At 36.8% G+C, this 21,666-nt stretch overlaps 1 protein-coding gene across 1 annotated transcript; it reads left to right on the top strand.

Annotated features, from left to right (window-relative positions):
- Positions 1-409: 409 nt before the first annotated feature.
- On the top strand, positions 410-5,145 carry LOC137745849 (benzyl alcohol O-benzoyltransferase-like). The gene is made up of 2 exons (XM_068485880.1): positions 410-912; positions 4,073-5,145. The coding sequence occupies exons 1-2, from the start codon at positions 466-468 to the stop codon at positions 5,009-5,011; spliced, it is 1,386 nt and encodes a 461-aa protein (XP_068341981.1). The 5' UTR covers positions 410-465; the 3' UTR covers positions 5,012-5,145.
- The last annotated feature ends 16,521 nt before the right edge of the window (positions 5,146-21,666 follow it).

Below are 21,666 nucleotides of genomic sequence, written 5' to 3' on the forward strand. Positions count from 1 at the left end.
GGCAACTACTAAATTGCCATCAGAAGCCACGCCATAAAGCACTTTTGAAACCTTGGGCTGCACACTGTTCATTTGCAACAACATGAAAACCCATCAAGATATCAGTTAAAATCCAGTGAGTTGGGCCTTGAACAAGCCGGACACATGTTTTCAGTCCAAACACTTTCTTTTTCTCTATTTCTTTTAGTCCAAGTCCATTAGAAAGGTTCAAGTCAGTCCGATCAAAAGTCCCATGAAATTGAGTAGGAATTGCATGTTTACATGCCTAAAGAAATATTTTAGAAGCCTGTACACCAAGTGTTAGAGAATCCTAGTCCACAAAAAAAGGTGTAGGCCATGCATTCGCGTTTCCCAATGCCCTCTGTCGCATTATAAATAAACTCTTCAAGTAGAGCTACGACACACGACTTCAACCCTGTCACAATTCTAGTGTGACATGTACCAAAACTGTCTCTCACTCAGGACATGGCATCCCCTCCTACTTCTTTGGTGTTCACAGTGCGGAGGCGCCAACCGGAACTGGTAGCGCCGGCAAAGGCCACGCCCTATGAGTTTCGACAACTTTCTGATATCGATGACCAAGAAGGTCTTCGGTTTCAGATCCCTGTGCTACAGTTTTATCGGTACGATCTCTCTATGCAAGGGAGGGACCCCGTACATGTCATTAGAGAGGCAACTGCACAAACTCTAGTGTTTTACTACCCTTTTGCAGGTAGGCTCAAGGAAGGGCCTAACCGGAAGCTTGCAGTAGAATGCACGGCTGAGGGTATCATGTTCATCGAGGCTGACGCTGACATTACCCTAGAGCACTTTGGTGACAACCTTCATCCGCCGTTTCCCTGCTTGGAAGAGCTTCTTTATAATGTTCCTGGTTCCGATGGGGTTCTTAATTGCCCACTCTTACTAATTCAAGTACGTTTACGTATATACTTTATAAAAAGTTAAGGAATCAAAATTTCATCACTATCTTTTTCATCTCATGTGAGTGACACAATTTAGCTTTTTTCTTTTAATATTTTGTAGTAACATAATAGTTTAGAAAAATTTGATATAAGTTCATTTTTTAGTCAATATTAGAATTAGTTCAATTTATTAAAATAAATCCAATTCCTTAAGATTAAGATTATTTTTTTAACGATAATTATTTCTGTAATGATAAAATTTACTATAAAAATTAAATTTCTTCCTAGTTATATCTTTAATTATTTTTTCGTCTTTTTTTTTTTTTTTTTTTTGGTTTTTCCTGTTCTTATTCTTGCTCCAAACCCTGTTCGTGGATTTTAATTTTTAATTTTTATAATCAACCTGTATCACATATTAATATGCATTACTTGTCGGTATATTATGTTTTTGTGCTTTTTAATTAGGTTTTGTTTCTTGCTGATATACATTCATGTATTATTTGAGTTAGGTCATATGTTCTGCAGATGGATTTATGTTAATATATTAATTTTTTTGTTAGAAGTTATTATGTAGATTTATTAAAATTAGAAGATGCATTAAATTTAAATGCCCCTAATAGTTTTCTATGGTTCAAGTTATTTTTCTATGATCCGAATTATTCTGTTTTTAGAGTAATGTGTTATTTGGTTTCCGAACTATCGAGTGGAAATTATGTTCAAATGATTTTCTTGGAAAAATATGTTTGTAAACTCATTAAGAATAGTCATCTTCATCCTTATTATTAAATATAAAATTACTATACCTAATTTTTCATTAATTTAATCCACAAGACTTGCATAAGATATACTTTAAAGGATAGTTTGACAATTTTAATGAGTTTAAATTTTTTTTTTCCCAAAAAAGAAATTTAACACTTAATTTTCACTCTATATTAATTAAGGGACCAAATCAATAATTTACTCTCTTTCCTATTACTTCAGCAAAAAAAAAAAAAAAAACTAATGTTTATATTACCTTAATTTTGACACCTTCAGTTTTTAACTGCAAGTTGGTTAGTTTGTAAATATTTCTTATCCAAAAACAATAAAAGGTACAAATGCATTCATGCAAATTAGATATCGACTTAATTGTCTTCTGGCATAACAAGTTGATTAGGTAGGTTTGACTTTACGTAAATTTATATAATTACGCAAGTTTAACTTTAAAAATGTCCCCAAAAAAAAAAAAAAAAAGTACTTCGAATAATATTTAGGCTTATTTTTAATACATGCATTGGAACTTGATTTTAATTTTATTTTACTCTTTGTAATTCAAAATCGCCACTTTACTTCCTGAAACTCAAAGTTTGCTTCACTTTGCCCCCTTTAATCCTATTTTACCCTCCTGAAACTTGAAAGTCATCTAAAAAAAATTCAAAAGTTGCTCGACATTGCCTTACATCTGTTAATTTCTTCTATGGGTTCGATTTGGGTGCACTAGGCTAATGAATTTTTACTTTAAAACATATCCAAATGAGATATCAAAATCCTAAGTGGAATGCTATTGTGCATATTTGACATCAAAAGTCTTTCCAACCGAAGTCTTATTTGTTGACTAGATTTGAAGGCTTTGTCATTAGGAGTCAAATTTATTTTTAATTAATTATAATAGTGGGTCTTTTATTCTACTAACATTTCAACTAATACAAATTTTGTCTTAACATTTTTTTTTAATAATTACAACCATTTAAAGATCTATTTTAATAAGAAAAATAACATTTGACAATTCAATTAGAGAAGTAGAAAATTTGACATAAAACTTTAGATTGTCACATCAGCCATCAATTATAATTTGATATTCCTTTAAAGATGGGCTTAATATCAGTATTGCTTTTCATTGTAGTGGTAGTGGAATAATATTTAAGCATCCATCTCTCTTTTTTCAACGTTGTCATCTATCATGCATCCATTATTGAAAAATCTTGATGGTTTATTGAGAAAGTTTCAAAGTTGCAATCTATCATTCACGATGAAAATCTATGGAGAAATTTTAAGTGTCAATGTTCATCACATGCATATGATTCTTTCGACAATGGTATAGGTACTAGTTTAATGTAAGCTCCAAAAGAAGGATAGAGATCTTCTCCGGATCTCTTCCTTTAAAACCCAAGGATTAAGTGATCCATGTTGAAATTTGATCCAACGGTTAAAATTATTATAACTTTTAAAGGGCTTCCTATTTTTATCCGTTGGATCAAACTTTAAGGGTCCAGATCACTTGATTCTTAGGCTTGGGTGGAAGAGATCCGGATGAGATCTCTTTCTCCAAAGAAAAAGGATCAGATGATCATTTTCTTGGGAATCCTAGAGATCTTGGGATTGTAACCGTTTATTATACATTGTGCAGACAGAAATTATTTTAAAATTAAATATAAATAGTACCTAACGAAAACTGATCACACAATTTACAATTAACGATCACGATTACAAATTTTTAAAATCCTTAAAAAAAGAATCCAACGAGCCTTTTGCTTTCCCAAAAGAGTATTTTGACTTTCTAAACAAACAAGTACTTAGAATAATATTATTTAAGTTATCATCGATGAGAATTTGAATACATACAAGTGACATTAATGTTGATCACATGTTCATATTTATATCAGCTATCAAGTGACATTATCGACTTTTTTTCATGGGACCTGGCTTGTCTGCTCTCTCAGTTCTTATATACTCCAATCGGTTTTATGATTTTGGTTAAATTATATCAATATTTTATATTATTATTATTTTTTATCTTATTATCTGTATAAAAAAATCAATATAGAATGTTGACATGGCTTAACAGTGATCCCACAAAATAGAAAGGGATGAGAATGTATAGGAACTAGTAGGGCAGAGAAGTCTCCCATCCCCTCCTATTTGTGTGGTTACGGTTAAGCCACGTCAATATTTTATATCACTATTATTTTTTATCTTATTATTTCTATAAAAAAATTAATATAAAATATTAACGTAACTTAACCGTGATAATACAAAATAGAAAGGGATGAGAGTGTAAACTGGGAGGGCCGGGTCCTTTTCATGATAGTACATGAGGCTTGGCAACTCGGGACAATTATTGTGCTGTTTGTGCAATAATTTGTTTGCAATGTATCCTTCAACTAAACATATTCATCGTAATTCATAAACAGGTGACGCGCCTCCAGTGCGGTGGTTTCGTCTTCGCCCTCCGTCTTAACCACACCATGAGCGACGCGGCGGGGCTCGTCCAATTCATGACTGCCGTAGCAGAGATAGCTCGCGGCGCAACTTTCCCTACCGTCCAGCCCGTGTGGCAGCGGGAGCTGCTCAATGCGCGTGACCCACCCCGCGTGACATGCACGCACCGCGAGTACGAAGAAGTGGAAGACACCAATGGCACCATAATCCCACTTGATGACATGGTCCACCGGTCCTTTTTCTTCCGCCCCACCGAGGTGTCCGCCATCCGAAGATTTGTCCCGCAGTACCTCAGCAAGTGCTCCACGTTCGAGGTCCTCACGGCCTGCCTCTGGCGCTGCCGTACCATCGCGCTCCAGAGAGACCCAAATGAGGAGGTGCGCGTGTTGTGCATTGTGAACGCGCGGTCCAAGTTCAACCCTCCGTTGCCGGTGGGTTATTACGGCAACACGTTTGCATTCCCGGTGGGGGTGACGACGGCATGGAGGCTATGCAACAACCCATTGGGGTACGCGTTGGAGCTGGTGAGGAAGGCCAAGGCGGACGTGACGGAGGAATACATGCGGTCGTTGGCTGACCTCATGGTTATTAAGGGTAGGCCCCACTTCACGGTGGTGAATTCTTACCTTATGTCGGATGTGACCCGTGCTGGGTTCGGAGAGGTGGATTTTGGGTGGGGGAAAGCGGCTTATGGTGGGCCAGCGAAGGGCGGGGTCGGGGCAATACCTGGAGTGGCTAGCTTTTACATACCGTTTAGAGACAATATAGGGGAAGATGGGATTATGGTTCCGGTTTGTTTACCGGCAGCGGCGATGGAGAGATTTATCAAGGAACTAGATGCCATGTTGAATGCGGATGAAGAACTGATTAGGGTTCATAGCTCTACTAAATATATTTTGTCTGCCCTATAAAATATGAATGTCATATACATGCATGTATTTCTTTGCTTTTATTTTCCCTAATTAGTTTCTTTTCTACTGTAATATGGACGCCTCCTTAATAATAGGGATGTTTTTGGTATGAATATATTCGAAAGTTCCTTGAATTCCTTCTGTGGGACTTGTAGGTTGAAGAACGTCGTTGGTAACTTTTCGTAGAAAAGAAGTATATAATTATTCTTTTTGTTAACAGATTAAATGTGTAAAAGGGGAGGACGAGACCTTGTCATATCAAGAGCTCCCTCTCCCTCGTTTTAGGGAAAGCTATTCGTGGCGTTACCTTTTGAACTTGTAATTTGTTGCTAATTTCTCTTCTTTGAAATTTTTATAATTAGTCAATTTCTCTCTTATCTTAAGCTTTTATATTTATTTTCCATCTGACATTCAGTTATCTTTATCACGTGTTATCCACGTGTAGAACATATAAAGATAATATTTTTGCTCGGCACACTTAAATAATGGTGATGCTCATTACCCAATTTATCACCGTTGAAAGAGTTTAAATTCGAGATCTGCTTAACGGGTAAACACAAATCTTAAGTTTAAACTCATCTAATAGTAATAAGTAGGTGGTAAGCATTGCACACCACTTGAGGGTGATGAGAAAAAGTACACCCACATACAATAGGTAAAAAAGTTCTATTTGCCCTACACTAGGTCAAATTCTGCTCATGAAAGGTTATCAAAAAGCTGTTAGGAAAGGAGAATCAGATTTGGATTCAACCCCACAAAAGATGTTTCCAATCCATAACCCAAGCCTCATATGTAATCACAAACTCCTTCACCCCTAACATGTAATGAAATGCAATGTGTTCATATTTAGAAGCATCATATACCAATCATATGCCAATAGTTCATTAACCATAAATCATCACAACGATATTGATCAAGGATATCAAATTCAAGACTCGCAGTATTTGTGTAAGTATATCACTCAATCAATAATAGAAACAGAAACATATAAACCTTATCAATACAAGTAAATGATTAGATATAAGTAAATGATTAACTTATAGAGTTCTATTCAAATATTAATCCCTAAATCCCCTACCTCAACTCCAAGCAAGCTAATATTTCTTTCCTTAGTTTTTCTCGTGCTCTTAGGCACCCTCAAGTCTATAGCTGAATGTTGGAGTAAAAAGAAATGACAAATAAAGCAAATTTAGAATACTATAATATAAAATCACTGTTCATTATCCCTACCAAAGAGACTGCAGAAAAACTGATATGTTTTCCAGTTTTGCGGACAGAATATCTATGAACAAATTTTTTGACTAGTCAAAACTCAACGAAAATGTATGAATTTATAATTGGAAATGTTGAAGAATAATCTTTCCAACGATATAAAATTTGTTAAAATTTGAAATATGGAGGGAGAGAAATCACGAGTTGAAATAGCAAGTATTTGCAGAAAAATCTGCACCAGAGTTTTACACAGGTTCAAAGGGACCTTTTTGAACATGGTTTTAAACCATCAAATATAAATGAAAATTTGTGTAAATACTCGATTTAAAGCTTATGCCCCCTCTTCAATCAAGCTTTTTAATGTAAGAAAACAAGGAAGAAAGAAGGGACTACGAAACTGACAGTATTGAAATCTGCACCAAGAAAATTATAAACACTTTGCAACTTAAATTCTTTTGCTTTTTCAGAGCTTGAAAAAGGACGATAGGAACATGAAATAGATACTCAAGGGTTTTTCTTCAGATCAAAATAAAGAATACAAACATGATAAATCAAACTGAAAAGAATAAGACACTCAAAAGGAAAGATCTTACCCTTAAGCCAAACTTAAACCTCTTTCTTTCTACTTCAGAATTCTCACTCAAATTCTCTCCATTTGTAAAATAACTGAACAAAAACTTTCTATGAAAATTCCTACTCAAAGTCCAGCTATTTATTGGGAAATGTATCATTATTGGAACCTGAACCTAGACCTCCACCACCTGCTTTATAGCTGAGATTAGTTAGCTGCCCCATTCAGCATCCAAAAGTTCACACAACTGCCAACTGCAGCCATAGACTCCACAGCCCTAGCTCCTCTGTTGGAATGTAACCCTTCAGCTGGAGATTGACGGCTGAGATCATTTCACAAGTGTTTTTCCATTTAAGTTTAAATGTCAGCCATTGGACCATAGTCCACATGGTTACTCAATATTGTATCTAGTTTTAAGTAATAGAATTAGACATGTGGTATTATCTCATAGGATGATACCAATGAATGGTTGAGATTATGTTGTGTATTGGAGTGTGAAGGATCTCCCTTCCTTCCTTGTGCAACGGTAACAAAATGTATGCGTGTTCAGTGTGTGAAATGAGAGAAGCATAATTCTGTTCATCTTCCTCTTTAGCATTTTTTCCTGTCTTCTTTGCACAAAACCTCCATTGAAACACATATCACCAATCACAAACACTAACATGGTATCAGAGCCAGGTTTCATCGCCTAATTTGGGCGTGAAATCTATGAGTTCGTGAGTTCGATTGAGCTACATACTTGAGCTCAAATCGAATCTGGAAATTTACGAGTTCTTGAATCCAAGTCTAATATGGCTGGATCCGGCAGTGTCGAGCTTAGAGCTCCAGTTTTCAATGGAGAGAATTATGAGTTCTGGAGTATTCGAATGAAAACCATTCTGAAATCTCATGGTTTATGGGAGCTGGTTGAAAATGGGTTTGAATCTTCAGATCCGAAGTCTAAAGAAGCTACGGTTGACTAGACGAAGAAGGAGACGTCAGGTGAAACGTCGTTCAGTGAGATTCTAATGAAGGATGCTCGTGCGCTTGGGATGATTCAAGGTGCAGTCTCGGACCAGATTTTTCCCAGAATCGTGAATGAAGAGACATCCAAAGGAGCTTGGGATGCTCTAAAAGGTGAATTTCGAGGTGATAAACAAGTAAGAAATGTAAAATTACAAGGGTTACGTAGAGATTTTGAATATACTCGTATGAAGGATAGTGAATCATTATCTGTATATCTCTCTCGATTGTTTGATATCATTAATCAAATGAAAAGCTATGGAGAAGAATTATCTAGGGAGAGAATAGTGCAGAAATTATTGATTAGTCTTCCTAAAACATATGATGCTATCTGTTCTGTAATTGAGCACTCTAGAGATCTTGAAACTATTGAGGTTCAAGAGGTTGTGGCTTCTCTAAAAGGATTTGAGCAGAGGCTTGATTTACATGCTGAGTCTTCTACTAAGAAAGCATTTGCAAGCTTAACTGTTGCAACTAAGGGTGCTAGAAGTGGTGGATTTTCTGGGAATCACAGGTCTCAAGTGAATTGGAAATCAAGAGGAAAAGGTTGGGATCATAAGTCAAACTTTGTTCCGAGGCAGAGTAACATTCAAAGAGGTTGGGATCACAAACCCAATTATGCTCAGAGACAGAACAACACTCAAAGAAATTGGGATAATAGGCCTAATTATACTCAGAAACAAAACAATTCTCAAGGTGATTGCAAATGGTGTGATAGGTTACATTATGGGAAGTGTTGGTATGAGGGTAAACCAAAATGCACAGGTTGTGGGAAACCAGGTCATTCTGTAAAGGACTATCATGAGAACAAGGGAATGTAGAAGGCTAATTATGCAAGGCAGATGGGAGAAATAGGATCATTGTTTTATGCTTGCAATGCAGTGACATATGTGAAGGTAAATAATTCATGGTATATAGACAGTGGCTGTAGCAACCGCATGACAGGTGATGAGAGATTGTTGGTTGACAAAGAAATTTGACCTCTAAGGTAAAGATGGGCACTGGAGAAATTGTGCAGGTGGCAGGAAAGGGAACTTTGGTGATTGAGACTAAACTGGGAAGAAAACATATACAAGAAGTGATGCTTGTTCTTGGACTTAAGGAAAATCTTCTCAGTGTAGGACAGATGATGGAACATGGCTATTATATGTTGTTTGGAGGTGATGTAGTGAATGTTTTTGATGGTTGGTCACTTGACAACTTGGTGGTAAGAGTACATATGACTGCAAATAGATGCTTTCCTTTGATAATGATGCCTATAACTCAGTGTGCTCTAAAAGCAAGTGTCTCACACTGCTATCAGATATGGCATAAAAGGCTGGGTCATTTGCATGAAGGAGGTCTGAAATTACTTGAAGAACAGAAGTTGATGCATGGACTGCCTAAGTTAGAAATGTCCACAAATGTGTGTGAAGGGTGTATGCTAGGCAAACAACACAGAGACTCATTTCCTTCTAAATCGGCTTGGAGAGCTAAGGATCCACTGGAGGTAGTTCACACATATATTTGTGGTCCAATGCAAGTTGAATCTCATTCTGGAAACAAGTACTTCTTGCTATTCACAGATGACTGCACAAGGATGTCATGGGTGTATTTTCTGAGAAATAAGTCTGATGCATTTGGATGTTTTAAGAAGTTTAAGGAAATGACTGAGCTACAATGTGGATATAAGGTGAAATGCCTCAGAAGTGATAGAGGAGGAGAATTCCTCTCTGCAGAATTTACTGGATATTGCAGTGATTTAGGAATCCAGAGACAATTAACTATGGCTTACACTCTTCAACAAAATGGAGTGTCAGAGAGGAAGAATAGGACTGTAGTGGAAATGGCAAAGTCAATGTTGCATGAGAAGGGTCTTCTATACATGTTCTGGGCAGAGGCAGTCAATACTGCAGTGTATTTGCTTAACAGGTGTCCATCCAAAGCTTTGAGAAAGACAACACCATTTGAGGCATATAGTGGAAGAAAACCTGGAATAGCTCACATGAAGATATTTGGATCACTGTGCTATGTTCACATACCTTCTAATCTTAGACACAAGTTAGAAGAGAATAGTCACAAATGTATCTTTGTTGGTTATGGTGCAAGTGAGAAAGGCTACAGACTGTTTGATCCAATTTCAAGAAAAATTATCCTCTCAAGAGATGTCATATTTGATGAGAGTGCTTCTTGGAACTGGAGATGTAATGAAGATACTGGAATAACATTTCCAGTCAGTAATGACCATCAGGATGCTAATGAAAACTGTGAGATTGGTGAGAATTCTCACTCTGAGGAATATACTGTTTCTCAAAGTGAGAATATGTTTGATAGATCTCAAGCACATGATGATACACCTAAGAAATGGAGAAGTATAAATGAGATCATGGCTCAATGCAATATGTGTGTTATTGAACCTAAAAATTATGATGATGCAGCTAAGGATGAGTCATAGAGGAGTGCAATGAGAGCTGAATTGGATATGATAGAAAAGAACAACACATGGCAGCTTGTTGAGAGACCATATGACAAGCCTGTTATTGGTGTTAAGTGGGTCTATAAGACCAAACTTAATTTGGATGGTACTGTGCAGAAGAACAAAGCTCGACTGGTGGCTAAATGCTATTCACAAAAGCCTGGAATTGACTATAATGAAACCTTTGCCCCTGTGGCAAGGTTGGACACGATTAGAACTTTAATTGCTCTTATTGCACAGAAGAAATGGAATCTGTATCAATTAGATGTGAAGTCTGCATTCCTCAATGGAGTATTAAAGGAAGAAGTGTATGTCGAGCAACCTCAAGGTTTTGTGAAGGGAAGTGAAGAAACAAAGGTGTACAGACTGAACAAGGCTCTCTATGGTTTGAAACAGGCACCAAGGGCCTGGTATGATGAGATTAATGCATATTTCAGTAGTGCAGGATTTGAGAAAAGTTCAAGTGAGGCAACTTTGTATGTTAAGACAAGGAAGGACTCTGGTATCATTATTGTCTCCCTATATGTAGATGACATTGTTTATACTGGTAGCAGTCCACAGATGCTTGAAGATTTTAGAAATGACATGATGAAACATTATGAGATGACTGATTTGGGTTTATTACATCATTTCCTTGGAATGGGTGTGCTCCAAACTGAGAATAGTATTTTTATACATCAAAAGAAATATGCACAGAAGCTAATTGAGAAGTTTGGCTTAAAAGACTGCAAACCAGTTGCTACTCCACTTACCATGAATGAGAAATTGAAAAAAAATGATGGGAGTGAGGCTGCAGATGTAGGAGAATATAGGCAGCTTGTTGGAAGTTTGCTTTATTTGACTGCAACTAGACCTGATGTGATGTTTGCAGCAAGTCTATTGTCACAATTCATGCACAATCCCACCAAGAAATATATGGGAATAGCCAAAAGGGTACTGAGGTACATCCAGGGAACAGTTGACTTTGGAATCATTTTCGACAGAGGCAAAGCAACTACTCTAATTGGTTACTGTGACAGTGACTGGGCTGGAAGTGAGGATGATATGGGAAACACTTCAGGATATGCATTTACACTAGGGTCTGGTATGTTTTCATGGGCTTTAATCAAACAAAACACTGTGGCATTGTCTACTGCAGAAGCAGAATATGTCAGTGCTGCAGAAGCTACATCACAAGCAAAGTGGTTAAGGTTTGTCCTAGAAGATTTTGCAGAAGAACAAGTGGAGGGGACTCAGATCATGTGTGATAACACATCAGCTATTGCTATGGCAAAAAATCCAGTTTTCCATCAGAAGACAAGACACATCAACAGGAAGTTTCATTTCATCCGAGAAGCAATTCGAGCCAAAGAAATTGAACTAGTGTACTGCAGGACAGAGGAGCAGATTGCAGATATCCTTACTAAGGCTTTGCCTAAAGACCGGTTTGTGTATCTAAGGGAGCTATTTGGAGTTAAATCAGCTAAAGGGTTAGAAAGGAGTGTTGGAATGTAACCCTTCAGCTGGAGATTGACGGCTGAGATCATTTCACAAGTGTTTTTCCATTTAAGTTTAAATGTTAGCCATTGGATCATAGTTCACATGGTTACTCAATATTGTATCTAGTTTTAAGTAATAGAATTAGACATGTGGTATTATCTCATAGGATGATACCAATGAATGGTTGAGATTATGTTGTGTATTGGAGTGTGAAGGATCTCCCTTCCTTCCTTGTGCAACGGTAACAAAATGTATGCGTGTTCAGTGTGTGAAATGAGAGAAGCATAATTCTGTTCATCTTCCTCTTGAGCATTTTTTCCTGTCTTCTTTGCACAGAACCTCCATTGAAACACATATCACCAATCACAAACATTAACATCCTCCCACCTCCTGCTTAAGATTTTCGCCGTTTTCTAAAAACCGTCCGCCTCCTACTTAGATAGTCTTCAATAATCAGTATGCTAGAATGTCACTAAGCATACAATAAAAGGTAATTACAAAATGAATAAGGAAAGGAAATGATAAGAAGAAACAATTTCTTTTTGTTGGTTCGTAGGTTTAGCTAGAAAGTGGCTTCTAGATATCTCTCTTTTGTTTGGGCTGAAAAAAAGAAGAAGAAAACAATAATAATCTAATTTAATAAAATTGGGCTGAAATTACGTTACTGTTTGAGATATATAAAAAATACAAATGTAATGAATTAAAATTCTAGGTCTTCACAGAGATCATGCACACACACCATATCAAAGTGTACGATTTATGTCGTGTTTATCGGTGGGGAGTCTTTGTTGACTTTTGTATTAGGATTCCTAATTGTTATGTAATTCCGCGTATTCTCATGTAATCACTTGTAATTAGTTCTTTTTCCATTTATGTTAGGGTTGTATACCTTAAATACCTCTTATTGAGAAGAATATATCACAATCCAAAGTATTCTCTTTTTGACACCAGAGACAGGTTGGAAAAAAAAGAAGAAAAAACCATAGCTAGATAGCACTGTCGCGGCTCAGCCATGTTTGGTTCTCCTTCCTTGATTAGCGAGTGATTATCATCGTTGTTATCCTTCGATTAGTGAGCGACTGTTGTTGTTGCTACCCTCTTTGAATTTGAAACGAACAGCGAACGATGTCGTCTTTGCTGACCTGAATCTATTGAATCGATTCACTCCGTTATGTGACAAACTAGACCTGCTGCCCTATATCATTGCAGCCCAACCTGAACCACAACCCCACTGCAACTGTTGTCCCATCGTGCCTAGAATCCCCGAACACAGTATGAATTTGTTGTCCCATCATGCCTAGAATCCCCACATCAAACCATCTTGCCTGATTGACTTCTGTCAACCGTAAAGAACCCATCATCACCGCTGCTACAACTCGCTTTGAACACTGTTGCTATTATCCTAGCTGTCTTCTTCGTGTGAAGGCTTGAATCACCCACACCACCGCTGCTGTTTGAAGAAAGGAAAAGAAAAAAAAAAAGAAAAAAAGAAAGGAATCAAAAGTCCACGGGAGAGAAAAGAATTGGCTGATTATTATGCATTTTTTTCCTTCTTCGGCCATCATGATTGCAGCTGAGCTTGGGCGTGGTTTATTTGGGCTTGGGCTTTATTAATTAGCTACCCATGCTGCACCCAGAGCAATGGTAGGCCGAACTTGTGGGACCAATCGTGACCGGTTCAAGTCGCGTGCATTGGTTGTCGAAGCTAAGGTAGATTCTGACCATATAGGTAATGATGGTAAGGCTTTAAAAGTTTCTGCATCTGTTATGAATAGTACATGGACAATTGATTCTGGTGCTACTGAACATATGACTTGTGATTCTAGACAGGTACAAACCTTAAAACCATAAACCAATACTATAGTTAGTGTTGCCAATGGTAATGTTGTCCCCATTATTGGGGAAGGCGATGTCTTCATCTCTAATACCCTGAATCTTGACTTTGTACTTGTTGTTCCTTCCCTTGACTATAATTTATTATCTATTGATCATATAAGTATCACCCTACATTGCCTTGTTATTTTTTGGCATTCCTTTTGTGTTTTTAAGGACATTCGGACTCGCAAGATGATTGGTTATGGTATTAGGAGGGGAAAACTTTATTACTTAGAGCTGACTTCGAACAATTCTCGAAATTTGACAAGTTTGGCCGTGGGGGAAAAAGTATCGTGATAGTCAATACCTTCCAATTGGGTGTAACCTTTAGCAACCAACCGAGCTTTGTAACGCTCAATACTCCCATCGGATTTTCTTTTGATCTTATAAACCACCGACATCCAATTGGTAATTTCCCAGAAGGGAGAGGAGAAAGTGTCCAAGTGTCATTGGCCTGAAGTGTCTAGAGTTCCTCATCCATGACCTTACGCCACTGGGGATGTTTGGCAACTTCTATATAACTGTTAGGCTCCAAAACAGTAGAAAATTATGCAATGAAAGATTAATACTTGGGAGAGAGCCCTTGATAGGACATGTAATTAGAAAGATGATACTTTGTACTAGGACCGGAAGACGAGGAATTGGCGGGGGGGGGGGGGGGCAACGTAATAGTTGGGCAAACATAATCATGGAGCTTGGTTGACTGAACTCAGATGCGACTGGAATGTCGCAAATGGGCAGGGGATGCAGCGGCAGGTTGGGCAGATGCTAGACATGAGTCCAGAGAGACAGCAGGCCCATAAGGAAGGGTTGGGACTTGGTCAAGCCCGTTAGTGGCAGAGATGGGTATATGAGGGACTGGTGCTGGGCCAGGAGAAAGGCTCGGGTCGGCAATTTGGTGGTTTAATTAGGAAGAGATTGGGACTGTAGCAGGTGGAGAGGAGATTGGGCATGGTGGAAGGCCAATATTTGGGTCCGAGGTAACTGCTTGGGATTGGATTTTTGTGGAATGGGAAAATAGTCTTATGAAATGTGACATCTCGACTTGTAAAAATTTGTTTGGAATTAAGATCATATAATTTGTAAGCTTTTTGCCTGAAAGGATACCTGATGAAAACACATTTTTTAGCCCGAGCATCAAACTTATGTTGTGGGTGAAGATTAGTGGCATATGCTAAACACCCAAAAGTGCGTACATGGGTATATGAAGGAGGGTGACCAAATAATTTCTCATAAGGCGTAAGACCCGATAAGAGGGGGGACCCGCAAAAGTAGATGTGAGAATGCATTCATCCCAAAAGTGCAAGGGAATATGTGATTGAAAATGCAAAGCACGTGCGGTTTGAAGAATATGTCTATGCTTTCGCTTCACAACCCCATTTTGTTGAGGGGTGGAAACACAAGAATGGACCTTCTTTCTTTGATTTTCAACAAGCATTTTTGGAAAGTCACAATTCTATTCAGTTCGGTTTTGGAAAACTTGTTGTATGCCATGATCATTAAAGAAAGTATGTATAGAAACAAATTTGCCGCCATTGTTAGTTCTAATGGTTTTAATTTTGTGGTGAAATTGTGTTTCGGCATAGGCAATGAAAGATTTAAGCAAAGATTGAATGTCTAATTTATGACGTATGAGATAAACCCAAGTGCAATGAGTAAAATCATCAACACATCGTGGGGTAATTTGTAAGTGACTTAAGATTTAAGTTTGTTAGAAGCACGTAATATTTTTAATAAAAACTCAATTGCTACTGAAAAAGTATTTGAAATGATTTTCTTCCCAAAGATATTTTCATGTGATTTTCTAATCCAAGATACTTTAAGAACTTGTTGGGAATTGTTACTAGAAGAGTTAACAATTTTTTATGTTGCAGATCCTTCCAGAACACTCAATGACTCACTCCTTTTGGCTCAACTACATTCATAAAGTGCATGCGTAGCTAACTGTTGCTACAATTATGTGTATCGTCTACATAGATTTTTTTTTTTCTCAGTGGAACCTATTTTGCTCTGAATAATCATGAACTGTCAAGTCCTCCTAATGCCTTGAGAATTCCAACATATGAGTTTCACAACGACAGTGGAGACCCCTCAGGACTAGTCTCCTTGGAACTCACCATTCCAACTCCTCTTGTCTACCACCATCACTTACAAATACATTTCTTGTTTGCTTACGCCTCCTAACCTCAGGAGAAGCCATCCACTTATTGGTCCCAATTTAAATGGGTTTGGGTCTTCTTCTGCAGTTACGATAGCATGCATTTCACTGAACCCCCTGTCGAAAGCCCCAACAATGTGTTTTTTCCCTTCAGAGTCTCTTTTTGTGGTATCTACCTCTTGTACATACTTTTATTATCTTACTGTATAAAGCACATTTTCCTTAAAAAGAAGTATATAATCGCACATAGTATAGCGTATGAGCTAATTAATAAAACGAATATAACGCACGAGCTAATTAATAAAACAAGCAGTGTTCTTTTCACTTAAGACTATATTTATATCTCTTTATTTTCAGTTCAAATCTGTGTTGAAAGGTCATAAATTGTTTGGGCATTTTGATGGCACTACTGGGTGTCCGCAAAAGTTTGTAATAAATACTGAGAAAGGAATTACTTCTGAACTTACTGCTGAATATGTTGAATGGGAATCCATAGATATGGCGTTAATGAGTCTTTTACTAGCTACATTGTCTCATGAGGCTATTGAATATGTTCTTGGATGTTTGACTGCTTGTGAAGCCTGGTCGAATCTTGTGGATAGATTTGCTTCAGTGTCTAAAACTAAGGTGAATCATTTAAAAACTGAGTTGCACGCCATTCAAAAAGGAGGTGATCTGATTGATAAATATCTGATTAAAGAGTATAAGAGATCAGTTAACTGTTGTTGGAGCGTTTATTTCTAATAATGATGTGATAATTACTGGTTTAGCTGGTTTGCCAAAGGAGTATGCAACTATTCGAACTATGATACTAGCCAGAGAATCATCCATTTTTGTGAAAGAATTTAGGGCCTTGTTGCTTGGAGCTAAAAAAAGAGATTGAAGGAGATACAAGTGTTGGGTCTCAAAGTCTTTTTGCCTTGTATGTTCAGGGTTCTCAATCAACTCAGGGAAATTCATTTGCTCAGGGAAATTCACTTGTTTCAGGATCTAATCTTGTATGTCATAGTCATTTACCTGCAACCACTGGTGGTGTTATAACTCCAAATCCATACCCATATTCTGCTGAGCCATATGTTTTTCCCCAGCAATATTCACAGCCACATCCACAATCATTTGTCTTGCCACAGCAATCTAATATGCCTTAACTTTCCATGTCTCCACAACTTCTTGGTCCAGTTTATCCTCAAGTTCCCTATGGTTTTGGGTTTATAGGTAATGCATCAAATTTTGGTCCAAGACCTTCTTTTACATAGAAGCCTTTTGATGGTTCAAATTACAAGGGCAATAATAATTACAAGATAAATGGTGGATTTAAGGGCAAGGGTTACAACCCAGGTAACTCTTCTGGTTTTTGTTATGGCAATTCAAGGTTAAATGGTTCACATGTGTGGAATGGAAACACAGAGAGCAGATCAACTACAATGATTGAATGTCAAATCTGCAACAAGAGAGGGCATACTGCAATCAATTGTTTTCACAGAAATGCTACTACACCAAATACTGGGTTTCAAATGGAGTGTCAGATTTGTGGGAGAAGAGGTCATTCAGCGCTTGACATCTATCATTGTGGGAATTATGTTTTTCAAGGCCAACAACCATCTGCCAACTTAACAACTATGGCAGCAAAATAGACAGAACATTATATTCCTTAAGATGCATGGATTGTTGATACTGGTGCATCTCACCGTATCACTGCTGATGTTACAACATTGAATCAAGTTACACCATACCAAGGTTCTAATAAAATCACAGTTGGAAATGGAACAAGTATGAATATTGGTGAAACAACCATTAAAACCAATACTCATGATCTTATTCTTAACAATGTTTTACATGTTCCAAAGATTGCTATAAGTCTGTTATTTGTACAAAAATTGTGTGCTAATAATCACAAATGGTTTTTTGTGATGAAAATGAAATTTTTGTGCAGGACAAGAAGACAAGGGACATCATGTACAGAGGAAAGAGTAAAGCAAGACAATTGTTTCAAATCCCTGTGGTCAAGCATACAAAAGGAGTATAGTCTGTGGTTCAGGAGCCTTCAATTTTTCTTGGACAATTGGTCAAGTCAACTCTATGGCATCAATGGTTTGGTCATCCTACCAATAAGATATTGTCTAGCATGTTGAGACAATCCAGTATATTAATAGATTTAGATAATCAACATAGTATGTGTACACATTGTATTAGAGGAAAAATGTCTAGACTTCTTTTTTCCGCTAGTACTGATAAATACTCTTCACCATTTGAAAATGTGCACTCAGATATATAGGGACCTTATTTGGTAAAGATAGTAGAAGGGCATAGGTAACATTTGTTGATCAATATACAAAGTATGTTTGGATTTTCCCGATGTATAACAAATTAGATGTGTATACGATTTTTGTGAAACTCTATAGCTTTATTTATACACAGTTTTGGGTTGCTCTTAAATATTTACAATCTGATGGATGAGGAGAATACACTAGTCATTCTTTTAAAGCTTTTCTTGCTGAAAAAGGGATTGAACAGATGATTTCCTATCCATACACACCCCAATAGAATGGGGTAGTTGAACGAAAACATAGGCATATAGTAGAAACTACCATTACTATTCTTCTTCAAGCTAGATTGTCTATTGAATTTTGGTATTATGCATGTGCACATGTTGTGTTTTTAATTAACAGAATGCCTTATAGAGTGTTGTCCATGGATTCAGCTTACAAGAGATTATATGGTAAGGATCCAGAGTTGAAAAACTTGAAAGTGTTTGGATCAGCAATGTATCCTTGGTTAAGACCATATTCTGCACATAAGTTATAGTCGAGGTTTGAGCAGTGTGTCTTCTTAGGTTACTCCATGGGATATAAAGGGGTAATTTGCTACAATGTTAAGACTAGGAAATGCATCATTTCAAGACATGTTGTTTTTTATGAAAGTGTGTTTCCTTATACATAATTGCATTCTAGAGTAACAATGAATGAATTCACTCAGGATCAATCTCAGTGTAAAACTGTAGTGGTACCTATTCCAATACAACACAGAGTTACAGATCATAGAAATTTAGTTCATTCAGAGGGTAATATGGAGTCCCTTTCTAGTACTGATATTGTACATGAGTCATCATTGTCTGCAACTTATTATGATACTCATATGTCAAGGTCTTCTTCAAACATGGGCAGTTATTTAGTGCAAGTTAAGACTGAAATGCAGGGATTTAAAACTCAACCATCAACAACAACTCTTTCCTCATCTTAACACACAGGTTCTTTACTTCCTGTCCTTGACTCTGCCCAACTTCAGGTAATTATTCCTTTGTCTCCACAACATATACAGTTTGCATCACAAACACATGGCAATATTATTCAAACTAGACTCAAGACTGGTGCTATTCAAAGGAAAGACTACAAATCATTTCTAGCTGAATTACTTGAATTATCATCTCTTTAGTTTTTAGATGTTGCTCATGAGGATAACAATGATCATATATCATGTGGATTTTCTTTTTTGGCTGACATCCATGAAATAGATGAACGAAAGAACTTTAGAGCTGCATCATCTGTTGTGCAATGGTAAAAAGCCATGCAGGAGGAGTATTATGCTCTAAAGGTGCATGGTAATTGGAAACTTGTTCCTCTTCCAAGTGATAAAGATGTAATAGGAAGTAAATGGGTTTATAAAGTCAAGAGGAACCCTGATGGGATAGTATCAAGATACAAGGCTCGACTAGTTGCACAAGGTTTCAGTCACGAACAAGGGTTGGATTATTTTGAGACTTTTAGTCTGGTTGTTCAACATTCAACTGTAAGGCTTATTTTAGCATTAGCATCACAATTCAGTTGGAATTTAAGATAGCTCGACATTAAATTAAAACTGAGTTTCACCAAACAAAAAATAAACATAATTAAGATCCTTAAACAGTGGAGCTAACCAATTGATCAAGTTTTGATTCTTCTTGCGTTTTCGTACATAGATGAACTGATGAAGATTCAAAAACTTATACAAATAATTAAACATACATTTTAACTAAATTTTAACTAGTCTATTAATTAATTTATTAAATGCTGACATGACTTGCGCTTTTGTGTACTCAACATAGACAACTTGTTCTTGTAGATCATAGAAAGTTTATTAAGAACAATTAAGATTGTACATAGGGTAGACATGCAAATGTAACCAAGAGGTCAAACATGTCAAAAGAAGCACCACAACTTCACAATTAAAAATTCATCAAGAATACGATATAGTTCCTTAGCTACAGAGAACCCACTACCAACCAACATGGAAGATGACACTCATATGGACTAAACTTGCAAGTTGTAGAACTACCTGTAAAGGCAAGCCACGAGGAAAGAATGCGTCACCCTATGATGATCTTGCAATCCTCAGCAAAAAGCACCACTATAAGTCATACCTTCTACTAATATCGAGCTTTCTTGAGCTTCCTCCTCACATATAGTTCGTTGTCATGCGCACAAAAATTACCACTCATAAGGAAGGTTGATCAACTCTGAACAATTAATATCAGCGCTCCATAATTCAAGTTTGAGCAGTAAGCCTAAGACATAGGCTCTACAAAGACCCTTTAACAAATTGAGAGAGTGATCACAACCATGAAAACTCTCCTTGCCAAAGAAAAAACTTGGCCACTAGGAGATGATACTAGAGGAGAAAGTTTGAGGGGATGAGAGGAAGAGACCAAGAAGGTTTGTTGCTAACCCCAAAGACTAAAACAATGAGTCAACAACAATGTTTTTTTTTGTTCTTACTATTCTCTCTTGCGATTAGGTTTTTCTTTTAAAATTTTTTTATAAGAAACCAAAATCACTAAATTATAATCGAATTACAATTGAACGCGCGTGTTATTTTTGGGGTAATTTTTTTTTTTTGTAAAATCAATAAATTAAATGTTATGATATTAATAATAATATCAATCAAATTTATTCTAAGGCTTTATAGCTAAAATGGTCCATGAGATATGAAATTGATATAATTGGCCTCTGAGTTTGTCCCATCAATAATTTTGGTCATTCCGTGAAAGATTTCTATTATATAAGAATATAATGACAAAAATACCCTCAATTTTTGTCAAATCATTTTGGTCTATTGTTTATTAGATTGAGGGTATTTTGTCACTTTGATCCTTGTTTAACATAATTTTTCATGGAATGACCAAAATGATTGATGTGGACAATCTCAGGATCCACTTATATTGATTTCAAATCTCAGAGACCAAAGTGAGAAATTATGCAAATCTCAGGGACCATTTTGGCTAAAAAGCCTTATTCTAATTATACATGGGTCAATGAGACTTTGAGGTACACTATAACACCTCAAAAACTTATTAATTCATGCCATTATAGCTGGTAGCGTGCAAATTCTTTTATTTCAAATCAGGTCAATCCCACACATCACTCACGCGTCTCCTACGCGTCACACCTTGCGCAACTTTGTTGATTAAAACTCTGTGTTGCAGTGTCAGTTTCATGGTTTTGTTGTTTACATTTGAATTCAAATGTTGCCTTGCAGTGTCAATTTCTAGTTTATCTTCTACATCTGGATTCAGACACTCCATTGCAGTTTCCGTTTTTTGTTCTGTTTTATGCAATGCAATGTTTGTTTCTGGTTTTGCTTTTACATTTGGATTCAAACTCTGCAATGCAATGCAATGTCTGTTTCTGATTCTGATTTTATACGCGATTCAAACTCTGCAATGCAGTATTTATTTTTGTAGTTATATTTTCTTATGGATTGTTTTCAAGTTTCCAAGAGATGCAAACATTGTCTTCCACCATTCCAAAATCAAATTCAACTACAAAATTATATAGCAAAGTTGGCCTAAAATCTAAAGCACGAGTTTTGCAAGTTTGATCCACTGCTCAATTTCACCCTCAACCTCCTTCCATGGCGTCTTCTAAACC

The sequence above is a fragment of the Pyrus communis genome, chromosome 9 (genome assembly GCF_963583255.1).
Source record: "Pyrus communis chromosome 9, drPyrComm1.1, whole genome shotgun sequence".
Classification (NCBI taxonomy): domain Eukaryota; kingdom Viridiplantae; phylum Streptophyta; class Magnoliopsida; order Rosales; family Rosaceae; genus Pyrus; species Pyrus communis.